Source organism: Cynocephalus volans, chromosome 4 (genome assembly GCF_027409185.1).
Source record: "Cynocephalus volans isolate mCynVol1 chromosome 4, mCynVol1.pri, whole genome shotgun sequence".
NCBI lineage: Eukaryota > Metazoa > Chordata > Mammalia > Dermoptera > Cynocephalidae > Cynocephalus > Cynocephalus volans.
This window is the reverse complement of record NC_084463.1, coordinates 134,004,782-134,020,332: the sequence shown is the minus strand read 5'-3', so window position 1 is coordinate 134,020,332 and position 15,551 is coordinate 134,004,782. Positions and strand designations below refer to the sequence as shown.

Genomic DNA, 15,551 nt, shown 5'->3' with positions numbered 1-15,551 from the left:
TTTGTTTCTGGTTGGTTGGAAGTTGTTTCCCATCTTAGGGCCAACTCTGTCCTCCCCTTCAGAGTGAGAAGGAACACCATTAAGAAGAACCAAGACGTTGCATATGTTTGGAATCCTGGCTGCTTCTGAAGGAGAGCCCCCAGTCCTGCAGGACCAAGTGACCTAATATTTCACATGGTCAGGGACAGGTGGCTGGGTAGGGAGGGGGGTTCTGAGCCCTCCAGAGGCTGCATGAGACCCTGGAACTGGCCAAAGCCTGAACAGCCTTGTGAAGGACACCTGAATGTGAATGGGCATCGCCTCCCCTTGGATTTGGGGAGGGCCCAGGGCATGGCTGTCTGATTCCAGCTTCCATATGGAGGGAGGAAGCTGGAAGCAGGCTGGCAGCATTTGCTGCTGGTTCTAACTTGAGGTCCCCAGCAGGAGGTTTGCTGAGGGAGCTGGGATTTGACACCTCGCAGGCTGGGAAGCTGCCAGTCACTGAGGGTGGAGGCTGTGCAGGAAGCCTTCTTTTTTGGTCTCTTGTACTAGTGTGTCACTTCCGTAGCCCAGCAGCAGATGGGGACGATGAGATGTGTGAGATGTGCAGGCAGAAGGAACGTGCATCCCAAAAAAAGGGGTGGGGGTGGAAAAATCCTGTTGTTTCAATATGGAATGAGGGAGGTCTGGATCAGGAAGCCCCTGAAATAGTTTAGTGTACCAATGAAGACCTAGCATTAGTACTAGACAGATCCAAGTTCAAATCCCCGCTCTGCCACCCAACAGCAACTGCTAACCTTTACTGATTTTTCTGTGAAAGGTTTTCCATGCGTAATCTGATTTAAGCCTGACAAAACCATATGAAGTAGGTGCCACTTTTATTCACATTTAACTCAGGTTTACCGAGCTTCTGAAAGATGAAGTAACTTAATCAAGGCTGCATGACTAGTGAAGATAAAGCTGAGTTCCAGACCAAGGGCAGTTGGACTCCAAAGTCTCTATTCTTAAACACTGCTTTACAATCAGGACAGTGACTTACAGAGTCTTCTGACTGCCTGGCCATCTGAGCTTGGGGAAGTCACTTAATTTCTCCGTCCTTAGTGTTCTGCATCTGGAAAATGGGAAGATGAATGTTGTTCTCTTAGGTTTCTTATGAGGATTAAATGAGATGATGTTTGTAAAGCTTTTAGTCAGTGCCTGGGCTAGAATAATATCACTATTCATTCATCCAACAAACATTTCTTGAGCACTGGTTATATGCCAGATACCAGTCCAGCTGTATAAGCTAGAAAAGGCCGCAGCTCTCTGCCAAAGGGAGCAAGCAAACAAGATAGATACTTTTGAATAGTGGTACGTGTTATGAAGAAAGCAGAGTAATAACAGTGACCATAGAAAGGGGTGGGTCTGTTTTAGCAGGATGGCCAAGGAAGACCTCTTTGAAGAAGTGGCAGTTGAGTTTAACTCTTAAAGGAAAGACGAGCCTTCTGGGGTAAGGGAACAGCAAATACAGGCGTGAAGTCGGGACCAGAAGGAAGGCCTGGGTGGCTGGAGCTGCGTGAGCAGCAGATCAGTGGTGTGGGAGGTCAGGTGGGGGGTAGGTCTGGGCAGTAAGGAGGCAAAGCTGTGAATGTCATAGGAAGGTGTTTGGAGGGCTGGAGTCAAGAGAATAATGTAATCTGATTCATTTATTTAAAAGGTGGCTTTGGGTGCTGCCTGGAGAATAGAATGTTGGGGACAAGGATGGGTACAAGGAGACTCGGGGGAGGCTGGCATTACAGAAAGAGATGAAGGAGGTGGAGGCTAGAAAAGAGCCCCAAATGAAGAGGTGGATGATGCTTTGTACTGGGAGCAGGCAGCGGCCATGAGAAGCTGAGGGAAGAGAAGATCGTACAACCTAGCAGTGGTTTCCACAACAGTAACCTCAGACCTCATGGCTTGTCAAAAGTGGAGTTTGGGTGCTTTTTCTAACACTGTAGAAGTATTACTACTGTCATCTTGCCATGGAGTAGTATCTACTAATATTAATTATGGGATTTTTGTATTTTTTGGGGGGAGGCTATTAAATACTGTATAGCTGCATATCCAGAGTTTATGATGTCAATCTGAATTTCTGTATAGAACTGGAGTAGATAAGTTTTTTCTGTAAATGGCCAGAGAGTAAATATTTTCATTTTTGTGGGCTCTGCTTTCTCTTATCACAACTGCTCAACTCTGCTGTTATATCACAAAAGCAAGCATATGACAACACATAAATGAATGGGTGTGGCTGTGTTCCAATAAAACTTTATTTACAGAAGGAGTCAGTGGGCCAGATTTGGCCCATGGAGCATGGTTTGCCAACCCCAACTGGAGAATACTTATTTACATGACCCCAATCATTTTTTCCTTAAAACCACTTCAAAACATTCCCCCCAAACTCTTGTAAAAATAGAGTGCATCTTCCATACTTGTGCTTATATCATGATATAAAGACTACTCAGTTCAGTGGTTTTCAAATCTTAGGGATTCCTTGGAGGTAACTCAGGGGACCAGGTGAGGGTGGAGGGATTTGGGCCCCTGCTTCTGCTTCAGCCAGGAGCCCCTCTTTGATCCATGTTTGTTTTTTATTGGTGGTCTTCATAACAGTTTGTTTGAACAAAAGGGGTTGGGAGCAAGAAAAACCTGAAAACCATAAATTCAGTCCAACTGGTTGGAGATCATCTCTCTCTTTCAGTGTCATGCATTAAAAAGGCATTTATTACATGATTAACAAATCATGGAACAAATTAATGCATACATTTACTAATTGGATTGGGAGGGGCAGAATGTAGAGCTGTGGGGATAGTCTACTTTCTGAGCCTTTTAAGGTAGAGGCCGTGGGCTTGCTTGTGGCAGTCCTGGAGAGGCAGAATGATAGAGTGGCCTGAACTTTATATATGGACACAGTTAGAAAAGAGTCTCTGCTGGGTCACTTAGTAGTTAGACAAGTTATTTATTTAACTCTCTGATTATCCGTAGCTGTAAAACTGGGATGATACTGTTTCCCTTCCCAAACTGTTGGGTAGATTAAATGAATTAATCTATGCAAATTTCCTAGCACATTGCCAGGTGCTTGAGAAATATTAATTTCCCTCTCCCTTTCCTTATTTATTTTGTTCTCAGGGATGTGAGGTGAACTCAAAAGCTCTTTGAGATCTTCTCCTATCTCTTTCCTGCCAATCCCGATCTCTGTGTCCCAATCTTGTCTTCTCTTCTTAGGATGTGGCCAGGTCCTGCGAGCCCCCAAGGGTCAGATTTTGTTGGAGAGCTACCCCCTAAATGCTCACTGCGAATGGACCGTTCATGCCAAACCTGGGCTTATCATCCAACTCAGGTAAGGGGCTGGGACCAGAATGAAAGAATCTGGGGTGAAAAAGAAACAGTAACAGGATGCAGGGCCCTGGATCCTAGTGACCAAGGACCAACCATCTGCTCTTTATTCTCCAAAGCAGAAAATGTATTTTGGAGCCTTTTTCTTTACCTCTCTGTGATTCTGTGGGGTAAGGCCTGGCCCAAACTACAGCCAATGAAATTCACTGCCCTAAAACTGTGGAGCTCAGGTGATTTTGACCCAAGGATGATGCCGACAGAGCAGAATATTGAGAGTAATCTACCCATCCACATCCACAAATCTTTAACCAGGCTTCCCACTCTCCAGGACTGGGCTGTGTCCTATGGGAAGGACGTGAAGAAATAAAAGGCGCAGGCCTAGCCTTCAGGGAGTTTATACTCAGGGTTGGGTTTATGCTCATCACACCTCCTTTAATTGCTGTTCTCAGGAAACAGCAAACACCCCACAACAGATAAACCTGGATGGAAGACAAGCCATTTTTTTCATATGGCTCTTTGGGGTCCTCACAAATATTGAATTTATGTCCAAAGTACAGTCCCTTTTTTATTGTCACTATTGATAAAATCTATGAGAGAGTCTTATTTTGTGAGAACTGTTCATTACTGCACGCTGGTACCTGGAACAGCTCATGGTACACTATAGGTGCTTGATAAATACTTGCTTCATGAATAAATGTTGAAAGCACTTATTTCTAATCTCAGTGTATTTTCTCCTTTCTGGCAAACACCTTCCTTTTCCTTTCCAGGGAAGCAGAATGGCCACTCACCCCTAGGATTTCTAGGATCATTCTTCTCTTAGTTCTTGTCTTTTCTAACTAGTGGTGAGGGTAGAGGTGATTGAAAACCCTGATCCTCTAGGGCACAGCTTTCAGTAAGTCTTTTCTGGGTGGGTCAATGTACCCAGAGATTGCTACATGCCAGTTAGCTTCTTGAATGACCCTTTATCCTTCAGGAGGGACGTCACAGTACCCCACATTGGAAAGATCCAGCAAAACAGGTCCCCTTCTCAATTCCTTTCAAACTGGCCCTTGGGAGCTGAGGACCTGGGGTCGGGAGTGAGGCTCATTAGCTGGCCTTTCCCAGAGGAAGGCTGGCTCAAGGAGCAAGTGAGGGTTGCACTGTTCTGCTTACTAGGCTTCAGGCTGGGTCTGCCAGGGGTGATAAAGGCAGGTGTTAAATTCTGCATGTTCATATTTCAGCAGCTCAGGGAACAAGCCAAGTGGCCCTCTCAGGGCCTCTGAGAGTTTTTCCAAGATCTAGGATGCAAAAGGAAATCCCAAAAAAACAAAATGGTGGAGGATTGAGAGCACCTTAGGTAGGCATGGAAATATGTGGATTTCTTTCCATCTAGTTAAACCGGACCCCCTGGCCAGGGATGATAATAATGATGGAAGCAATCAGAAGCGTATGCACAGTGTTCAGCCCCAAAGCTCAACAGTCGTCCCTGGTACCCTGTTTCCATCACCTTTCACAGTCAGGCCACCACAAAATCTATTTTTTTTTAACCGGTAAAATGATCTCAAATCCATCCACATCTCTCTGTCCCCCCTGCCACCATTCTACTTCAAACCACGACCATCTCTCACTGGGATTGTCGTGGCTTCCTAAGTGGCTTCTCTGCTTCTATTCCTACCAGCTCTCCAGCCTCCTCTCCCCTGAGTGGCTAGAGTGACCCTGTAAATTCCTAAATCCAGTCACTATTCTCTTGTTGAGACCTCCCAGTGGCTTCCTATTGGGCTTGCATTAAAATCTGAATTCCTCACCCCGCAGGATCTGGCTCCAGCTCTCTTAACTGACCTCCGTTCATACCACTCTCCCCTTCACTGACCACCTTGCAGCACCCCCGATTTTCTGTCAGTTCCTCAAACATGCCAAGCTCATTATTGCCTCAGGGCCTTTGCACATACAGACTTCCCTGCCTGGATCACTCTGCCCCATGCCCATCACATGGCCGGCTCCATGGCATCATTTAATCTCCGCCCAGATAGCACGTCCTCAGAGAAGTCTACCTTGACCACGCTGAGGCCTGAGGATAGGAGGGAACCAGCCATGCAGACTAGGAGGAAAAGGGCTAGCACGTGCAAATATTCTCTGCATGGATTATGGCACCCCTTCCACCTGGGCATGCATGAGCGTGTGCACATACATGCAAACAACATATGTATACATACTCCTCCATTAAAAGAAAGTTATCTGATCCCTGTACTGGCCAGCTGCAAAAAAGAAAAATAAAAAAGAAAGTCATCTGACCTTAAGTCCTCCAGGACCATTTTCCTGTCAGATCAGACCAGTGGCACCATCTGTTCTCAAGGTCTGTTCATCATCTGGCCATGGGGTCATCCTCATGCCCAGGGGTCTCAGGACTGTGCAGGGGCCCACCTGTTTCCCTCAATCACCCTCTCCACCTGCAGGTTTGTCATGCTGAGCCTGGAGTTTGACTACATGTGTCAATATGACTATGTGGAGGTCCGTGATGGAGACAACAGCGACGGCCAGATTATCAAGCGTTTCTGTGGCAATGAGCGGCCAGCTCCTATCAGGAGCACCGGTTCCTCACTCCATGTGCTCTTCCATTCTGATGGCTCCAAGAATTTTGATGGCTTCCACGCCATTTTTGAAGAGATCACAGGTAAAGGCCATGAAGGCAAATGTAGCAGTTTATGGCTTGCTCCCTTTCTCCTTGCCAGGTTCTCAGAAGCAACTTATGCTGAGAAAAAAGAGAGAAACAGCAAGGTATGTTTCAGAAAAGCTCACCCAGAACCAGAATTCAGAATTATTATCTCCCTTATACAGATGAGGTGGCTGAAGCACAGAGAGGCTGGATAATTTGTTCAAGGTCACACTTCTAAGGGGCAGAACCAGGGATTTGTCCTCATGCAGTTTGGCTCTAGAGCTCACACAAGGGGACCTCTCTTAATTAAGAGCATTAGCTTTGGATCCCTGGCAGATCATGCTGTGTGACCTTGGGTAAGTTCTTCTACCTCTCTGGGCCTCAGTTTCCTAATCAGTGGTAGGGGAATAACAATAGTCTACTCCATTAAGTAGGCTCTGGGAGGCAGAATAAATGAAGAGCTTAGCACGGTGTCTAGTACATAGCAAGCACTTCATGGCTGCCCACCCCCAGGCATTCCCTTAGCCTCCATTTGCTGTCTGTAAAACAGGTATTAAGTGTCTACAATGGCAAATGCCATTTACTTGTGAGTAACTCTGAGCCAGACTTAACTCCTGTTCTGGTCCTATTAGAAAGTAGGATTTGACCAAAGTTAACAAAATGCTCAAACTTCAGGAATCACTCCAGCTCTCATTTTTCTGGGATTGGATTGAGTCAGGTTTTACAAAATAAGCTCAGGCTTGAAGTCTGATTTTTTTTTTTTTTTAGCTACTGGATTGAAAAAAGAAAAGCCACCAAACTTGTAATGGCATTCTGATCATTAAATCTTCCTTAGGCATAAAGTATGTTATGAATGTCTTAGGAAAGGAGGTGGGTGGCCATAGAGAATCAGTGTTTCTTCAGTCCCGTCCTTTCAGCAAGACCAGCAGACCTCACCCCACAACCCACCTTTCCCTTAGAGTGTTGCCTACAGGAGCTCCCAGCAGTTGCCCTGCTATCTGAGTGCCTCCTGCTTCCCATGCAGTGCAGGTGGAGCTGTGTAGGGCCTCGGAGGGGCCTGGGAGTTCTACCTGCTCTGCTGCTGTGTGCTTAGCCTGTGGCTTTATCTTTGTCCCTTGGTGACACCCTGTGGGCTCAGGATGAGCAGGGTCCCATGTGAGATGCCCTGTGGGTACTTAGGCCAGTTAGCGAGAGCTGCTTATTGGGGACGCCAGCTGGGAGTGAGAGCAGCTCTCCAGCTTGTGACCCTGTGACTGTGGGAGGGTCAGGAGAGTTCCTCCTCTGAAATGGGCTGCCCAACCTCCCCTGGAGAACCTTGGGAAACACTGGCTTGCAATGCCAAATAGACAGTGCTACTTCTCTTTCCTCAAGCACCCTGTTCCTCCGCTTACACTCAAGTTGCTCCCTCTGGCTAAGGTCACCTCTCCCAAACCTGCACGACAAAGCCCATCCTTCAGTGTCCCTATCACATTCTACCTCTTCTGCGAAACCTTTTCTTTTGCTCCAATGAGCTATGACTTCACCCTTTTTTGAATGTCTTGTAGAACTTTCTCTTTTTTCTTCATGATACACTTACTGTATTATGCTTCAGATTGTGGTCGTTTCATACTTTTCTTCAAATAGCTTTGATCTGGTAGATAGGATGTCTTGTTCATTTTTGTGTCTCTCCAGCACCTTCCACAAAGCAAACACTCAATACAGATTTGTTGAACTGAGCCAAGAGATATATTTTTATATTGGAGTAAATGAATGTAGGATTGACAGATAACATACAGACTAGTGTTTTCCAAAGTGTTTTCTGTAGAAAAATAGTCCCCAGGATGCTCTGTAAAATGTATCAAATAAGCTTGGCTGAATATTATGTGTATTCTTAGAAATTTGCAGTGCATATTAGGGCATGGAACTGAGAAGTTCTTTAGTAAAGAAATCTGGTTAATTATCATTGAATGCCAGTAGCATTCCCCAACATATTTGAGCCCAGAACCCTTATTTAGTTGAACACATATCAACATCTCAAGGAACTAATGTTTACAGAATGTATGTTTGGAAATTCTTGAATACACTTTCAACAGTGTCATAAAGATCATCTTCCAGTGGCTTTCCCCCAGTACTAGGATGCTAAGCTTTTTTGAAAAAGATGATCTAAACCTACCCAAAGATGAAGGGTCCTACCTACTCCTTCCCTGGAGTCCCTGTGACAGAGACACAAGCATGATCTGCTTTCATCTGTAGCAGGCTCCTTTTTGTGTTTGCTTTATGCTCCTCAGACTATAGAAATCTCGAGTGTGCTTCTGGGGCCTTCAAAAACATCAAATAATATCAGCAACATTTGACATTTAACAAGTACCTGTTTTAGGCATTCTCCAATATTGGTAACATGAATCTAGTAACAGGAATAAAAAAATTGCAAGAAGACTTTAATGGACAAGTTAAAGACTTTGGTCAAGTTGCCAGGCTTGAAGAAACTGGCTGGCCATGCAGAGGTGCTGATGGATGCCTTTTCTCTTACAGCATGCTCCTCATCCCCGTGTTTCCATGATGGCACGTGCCTCCTTGACAAAGCTGGATCTTACAAGTGTGCCTGCCTGGCAGGCTATACTGGGCAGCACTGTGAAAATCGTGAGTGTGTCTCCCAGGTGGGAGTGAGGGTGTCATGTGGGCTGGCTTGGAGAGGGCTTTGGGAGCTTGCACGGCCTGTTGTTTCATGGTGTCTAGGATGGCCTGTCCAAGATGGTGCATGGTGTGGACACTGCCACTGAGTGGTTCTCAGAAGGACGGGCCTGCTTCTGAGTCAAGTTGTCTGGAGTTACTCAGGTTTGCCCATTGACATGCCCTACCTTCACCTGCTATAAAATCCTTTCAAAAAGATACAGTGACCTCAAATAATATTCAGAACTTGAATGTGTTATTGCATAGTCGGCAGCCCTACACTGAGGGTGCTAAATATGTAGGGTGATCATGAGCCCCAGTTTCCCAGAGACAGTCTCAGTTTATGCATTTTGTCTGGGCATAACTATTAATAGCACCTTCTTTCAGGTTCAAGGTGTCCCGAGTTGGATGACAAATTACTTGATCATCCTGGAAATATGGGACGAGGTTAGGGGAGGCACAGACAAACCAACCAGCATTTATTGAGGATCTACTATATATCGGGCTCTGTGGAAGTGCAGAACAAAAAGGATACCTTGTCTGTCTCTGAAGGAACTTATCCTGAGCTGGTGAGACAAGGTCCATGCTTCTTCTGCAGTAGCTCTTGAGCAGGCCTGGAAGGAAATGGGGTTGCCGGTGGTGGGACAGAACAGAGGAATCACAGCAGAAAGAAATCCTTCCAACCATGGACTTCCACAGGTTCTGTCTCTAGAACAGCTCTCCATTCACTCTAATCACTCACCCCCACCTCCTGCCTGAGCCGGATCCTGGCTGTCCCATTGAGTTCCCCAAGTTCTCCAGTTCTTGCAGGCAGTAGTCAAAAGCAGAACAATAATAGCCCTCAGTATCCTGGGGTCGACCAAACAGCAAAAACAAGGAGAAACCAGCTCAGACAAAGGACCCACTTCAAAGCAGACAGGAGTTTCTTTTAAAACATTTTTAATTGAAAAAATTTTTTTTATTGCAACATGATTGATTGTATATATCTGTGAGGTACAGAGTTGAATGTCCATACCTGTCTGCAATATGTGATGCTCAAAGCAGTACAATCAGTATACTCAACGTTACGCAATGTGATCAATTTTTGTGGCCCTTTACCAATTTCTCACTAACCTCCTCCCCCATCCTGCCTCTGGTGGCCTCAATTCTGTTTTCTCCTTCTGAAAGCTCAATGAATTATTGTGATTATTGTATCTTTTTAAAAATTTATTTTTTTATTTTTTAATTCCCACTTATGAGCGAGGACATGTGGTATCTCGCTTTCTGTGCCTGGCTTATTTCACTTAACATAATTTTCTCTAAGTTCATCCATGTTGCTGCAAATGGCAGAATTTCATTCTTTTACATGGCAGGGTAGTATTCTATTGTGTATATACACATCAGGCGGGAGTTTCTAATTCATGTTCTTGAAAAGGCAGGTCTTGACTCCTCTGATATTAGCTTCAAACTCTTGCCAGAGAAGAGAAACTAGAACCTGCTAAATCTAAACATATATCTCACAGGGCAAACCCTTTGTCCTTGGGAAGAGGCTATGCCAACCACTACATTTGGCAGCACCAGGACTGTCCATCCCAGCTGTGCAGCACTCAGGATTATGCCATTTATGAAGAGGAACTTAAACACTATGACCAGAAATCATTTATCAATGGTGTCTGGCAACCAAGACCCTGTTACGGGCTGTGTCCTAACAGAAGTTTGAGACCCAAAACAGGTGTCACAGACTACAACTACCTACCAGCATGGAATGAGATGTGGAGAAGAACAGGAAGAAACAAAATTTGGGGGAGAGCAAAGGAGGATAGATAATGTCTGAGGCAGGGTTCCCCAAAGTGGGTCCTGAGATGAGAATGAGTGTGCAAGTGACATGTGGAGGACAGCCCCCGAGAGAAAGCTCATAAAAGAGTGGGGAAGCTGACTTGGGGGGGAGGAGGAGGCTGAGTAAGGGTGTGATTCAGGCAGAATCCCAGCCTTAGTGTTCACTGGCAGTGAGATCTGGAATGTAAGCTACTTCTCAGAGTATGTCCTGGCTTGGAGGCAAGGGAGCTGGGCTTTCATATCTCCACGGCAATCTGTCCTTGGCTAAGGGCTGCCCTGGGAGAGGAGGAGGAGGACATAAACCCTGGGCACCCCTGGCTTTCTGTGCATGTGGGCAAAGTGATTCCAGTAGTCCCTGAGCAGTTCCCTGAAAGAGAGCAGCAGATGCAGGCCGTTGGAAGCAAAACACCATAGAACAGGGGAAGGGGTTAAAGGGCCACAGAAACAGTGAAAAGAGACACAAGGGCAGAGCACCAGCTGGGTGCTACAATCACTTCTACCTAGCATGCACAGGTGCTCTGTGGCCATCTGTCAGGGCCTGGTCTACCATCATTCTCTAAAGTTCATACATTTTTCCAATTAATTTTCATGAATGTTTCCTTGCACATGATGCAGATGGAAGCCATGGTCACAGAGTGGGTAGGTCCCTGAGTGTGCCACAGAGTTCTGTTGAAAACATTCCTTGCTCTGGCTTGGCACAGACTACAGGGAAACCATGCTAGAGGCGTAGTTAGACAATGACATTCTGCTTCGTGGTTCCTGCCCCACCAGAGCCTGCTGTGCTGTGTGCAGGGCAGACCAGAAAGACGTTGCTTTGTCTTTGTTTCAAGAATTTGTATATAGGCTGGCTGGTTTGCTCAGTTGGTTAGAGCACAGTGCTGATAACACCAAGGTCCAGGGTTCAACTCCTGTACCAGCCAGCTATAAAAAAAAAAAAAATTGTATGTAGGGTGATTCTAGAGTCTTGACAATGGCAAATCCTGAGCTTTGCTCTTCAGATTCAGAGAAGGAAATGAAAAAAGGGAAGGCTTAATTTCCTGATGAACTAACTGCACAATCTTAGGGCTTTGATAAACAAAGGTAAAATTGGAAAGAAGTAAAACATCACCAAATCAGTCTAAATGGCTTTAAGAAGCTGGCTGAATTCAGGGAAGAAAAATAAATTGGTCCAAAAGTTGTGACTAAAATGTTCATGGGTAGCTTGGGAGTCAAAAATGGATCTCTCAGTGTTGTTATTCTGCCAAGAAAAAAATAAACATAATAAAAAGAATATAAAAAATAAATCATTATGAATTGATTCATAATTTGATTCACAAACTGTCTTAAATTACTTTAAAACACCAGCATAGATGGGCAAGGGGATTTCCCTTGTCAGTTTTCAAAATATTGTTCAAAACCCATAATTTCTCAGCACCATGTAGTTGTGCCTGGGAGGAGATACTGGAGCAGATACCTGATATGTCATTTGCTAGCATCAATATAGAGGGACCTAATGTTTTTTATTTTCTACAAGATCTAAGTTTTTTTTTTTTTTTTTTTTTTTCTGTTAGGAAACTTGGCATGAGTTCCAACTAATTCAGTGGGGAAAGCATCACAACCATTAGCTGTGGTAGTTAGTTTATCTTATAATTTCCCAACAGATCTTAACCATTTTTCCAGAGCAGTCTGTCAGCTAGAAAAGTGAAAAGAAGGAGAAAAAGATTAACTTTATTTTCCTCACGAGATACCAATGATCTGCAGAAATCTTTCTGGAGGGAATTCTTTCAATATTAAGAAGAAGCCAAAGCATTCTGAGATTCTCCTAAATCTGAAATGTCTAAATTAGACAAGGCATTTATTTTTTTTAAAAAAGGCTTTAAAAGCACAAAAGCCAATATTAGTGAGAATTCCGTCTTTTATTTATGTAGTAGCAAATCTGGTGGAGGGGAAATGACTTCGTAGATGCTGCTTTAAATATATGTCCTCCTGAAGTCTTTGTGGAAAGCTCGATGCTCCTTTTAGCAGAGGAAAAGTTTGAAGCACAGGGTACAAGACACTGGTTCCCATCAAACTGAAAACCAGCGGTCAGGATTCCACGTTTCCCACATAGTTCACAGTCTCTCAGACTCCATGTGGCTTGGGGAGACTCCAGATGATCGGTCGATGAGCTCTGGTTACCATGGTGTCCCATTCGTAAGTCCTCTTCCAGGACATCCCTCCCCAGGTGAGGCTTGTCTGCCTGTCTTATGAGTCCTGATTGACTGTCTCTTGATATGAGCTATTTTCATTCTTTTCTTTGTGTATGTGTATGTCTGTGAGTGGAAGTGGAGTGGAAATAGTTTTTTTTTTTACTTAATTGCAGAAGAAATACATATCAAAAAATACATGTCAAAAAAATTCAAACAGTACGGAGGTGTATAAAATGAAAAGAGAGCATTGTTTTCCCTGATCAATCCTGGTTCCTAGTGGAACCACTGTTAGAAACTTGGTGCATCCTTCCAGACTTTTTTCTATGGTCTGCAAACCTAAGTTGTCTATATGTCATTATTTTAAATCAGTGGTTCTCAACTGGGGGTAATTTTGCCCTCTCTCCCCATCCCCAGGGAACATTTATCAATGTCTGGAAATAGTGTTGATTGTTGTAATTGTGGTGGAGAAGGGGGTGCTGCTGGCATCTGTGGGTAGAAGCCAGGGACGCTGCTAAAGATCCTGCAATACACAGGGCAGTCCCCACAACAAGGAGTTATTTGGCCAAAATGTCAGTAGTACCAAGGTTGAGAAACTCTATTTTAAACAAAAGTGGATTAAAATATACATACAAATTTTCAACTTATTCCCAGTCATGGATATTTTTTCCAGGTCAGTCCATGTTTGTCTACCTCATTTGAAAAAAATGATTGCTGAGTATTCCATTGTATGCATGAATATACAATCACATATTTATCCAGTTCCTTAGGATGGACTTGATATTGTTTTTAATATTTTGCTATTATAAAGAGAACGGCAATGAAGATCCTTACATTTATTTCTTTGTTCACAGATAGAGATATTATTGTAAGATAAATTCCTAGATGTTGAACTGTTAGTTTAAAAGGAACACATATTTAAACTTTTGAGAGCTATTGCCAAAAAGGTCACTAAAAGGTTTTACCAATTTACAAGATAAGCCATTCATTATAAAGACCAGTTCTCAAAATGAGAATTGGGACCTGCATTTCAGAAACAAGGGTCTGTTCTTGTCAGGCTGGAAATGGATTTATTTTCAAAGGAATCCCATCAGTCTGAGGAGAGACCTCTGGTTCAGGCTTCATGGGCTGGTAGATTAAGGATGAGAAAGAGTTGGCGAGGTTTGGCCTAGTTCCAGTGATCAAGAGGCTATGAGAGTCCCCGAGGAGACGGTCCTCAAGTGCTGCTTCCCGCAGGCCTCACCTTCCCTAGAAGGTTTCACAAGAAGCAAAAACTTTCCCTGCTCCTGAGGGATCTCCTCCAAACCCTAACAAGGGGAGTGGTCCCCTCCTTAGTCTTGGGACCAGGCTAGCCTCCTGCCAATACCCTCTGTGACCTCCAGCCTCCCCGGGCCACCATGTAAGAAACTGGGGCCCCTTCTTTCCTCTGAAGTTTCCTGTTTCTTTGTAAGGAACACAATGACAAAATGAGTCCTTGAGTAAATGGTCAGAATCTTGTTTTGAAAAAGTGGAGAGCAAGGGATTCATTGCCCTGCCCCAATTTCCATGTTGTCTTTGTTCCTCCGGCCCAGTTGATGATGCCAGGGTTTGCCCTGCATCCTAATGAAGGACGATGAAACAGGCTAAATCTTGGGACACAATGCTCACCCTGCAGGCTCTGATGCGCCTTTGAACAAAACAAGTCGGCCTCCACCAATTAAAGAGAAACGGTGAATCTGGATTCATTTGAGTTTTGGAGTCTCCGAGGGTTTCCCACTGGCCTGTCCCAAGTCCTGGGAAGGAAGGAACCCAGGATGAGAGACACACTTTCTACGTTAGCTTCCAGGGGGTGACCTGTCTTTCTTGTCAGAATAAGCGCTTAGGAGCTTTGGGGTTTTCAGGGAAACCTTAACGCTGAAGCAGTGAGAATGTGCTGAGACCCCTAGTGGGTGGCAATCATCGCTCCCATCATGGACAGATCAGTAATAACCTGCCGGCTCAGTGAGATTAGTGCAGATTGTTCTGAGATCTCTCAGGTGAGGCATTTAAAAAATGAGATTACTTACTGCCTTTTTCACAATTCTAAAGATCTCTCTTACCTTTAGTGCACAGAAGACAGGTGCATCTCTGACCATAGAGAGATGATACATCCCAGGGTGAAGACTTGGAATCTATGGCCAGAAAGACGTTGGTTTGGCACTGAGTCTGCAGTTTACCAGTCAGATGGCCTTAAGCAAGTAATTTAACTCCGATGAGCCTCAGTTTCCCCATTTATAAAGTTCCAAAAATAATACCGAATACCTCTCAGGTTGTTTGTGGGGATGGAATAAGGTGCTCCACATAAGGTACTAAGTTGAGTAATAGGAGCTCTAATTCTTATTACTGCCTTAGGTCCCATATTAAGGACATTTAAAAGTTTGGCTGAAAGTAGGAGATTCTTCGGATAAGGGGTTAGGGTAACAACATTCGTTTCTACACACTAGACAGTTATGACAAATCTTTCTTAGGGTTCCACAGTTTAAGAGAACTCCTCCAAGACTTTCTGTTTCCTCTGCAAACTGACCTTCCCAAGTCATTGCTGGATGCTAAGTATTGCTACCACTGCACCACCAGGCAGGCAAGGAAGATCTGGTTTTAAAATGACAAGCAGATGTTTCCAATGTCATTGTCATTTCTGACAATTTCTTTAGAAATCCTGAATTCCAGGAAAAGACACCCACATGAGCATAATGAATGGGGACCTGTTGTAGCCAGGATGGCCCAGAGGAGGGGCTGTTAGAAATAAGTGGAATAATGTCCGTCAGGAACTAGATTTTGACACTCCAGAGCAGGTAGCCCAAAGCACCATGTTATCTGGTCAGCCTCCCTTTTTCTTGTGGGGGTTCGTAGGCACTCATTTAACATATGGTGGGCTATATGTTGGTCCTCTGGTGGTCTTTTGCAGACTGGGGCTTCAGAGCATCATTTTTGTATTTTGTTAGAGG

At 44.4% G+C, this 15,551-nt stretch overlaps 1 protein-coding gene across 2 annotated transcripts in view; it reads left to right on the top strand.

Moving 5' to 3' along the window:
* The window catches only part of PAMR1 (peptidase domain containing associated with muscle regeneration 1), an 82,916-nt gene that overhangs the window by 45,963 nt on the left and 21,402 nt on the right, over positions 1-15,551 (top strand). Inside the window, exons 4-6 of one of the 2 annotated variants that reach the window (XM_063095477.1) lie at positions 3,217-3,331; positions 5,760-5,977; positions 8,471-8,578. In XM_063095477.1, coding sequence (XP_062951547.1) covers positions 3,217-3,331; positions 5,760-5,977; positions 8,471-8,578 — 441 coding nt within the window. The remainder of the gene's footprint in view (positions 1-3,216; positions 3,332-5,759; positions 5,978-8,470; positions 8,579-15,551) is intronic. The other variant, XM_063095478.1, reaches the window with a different exon arrangement.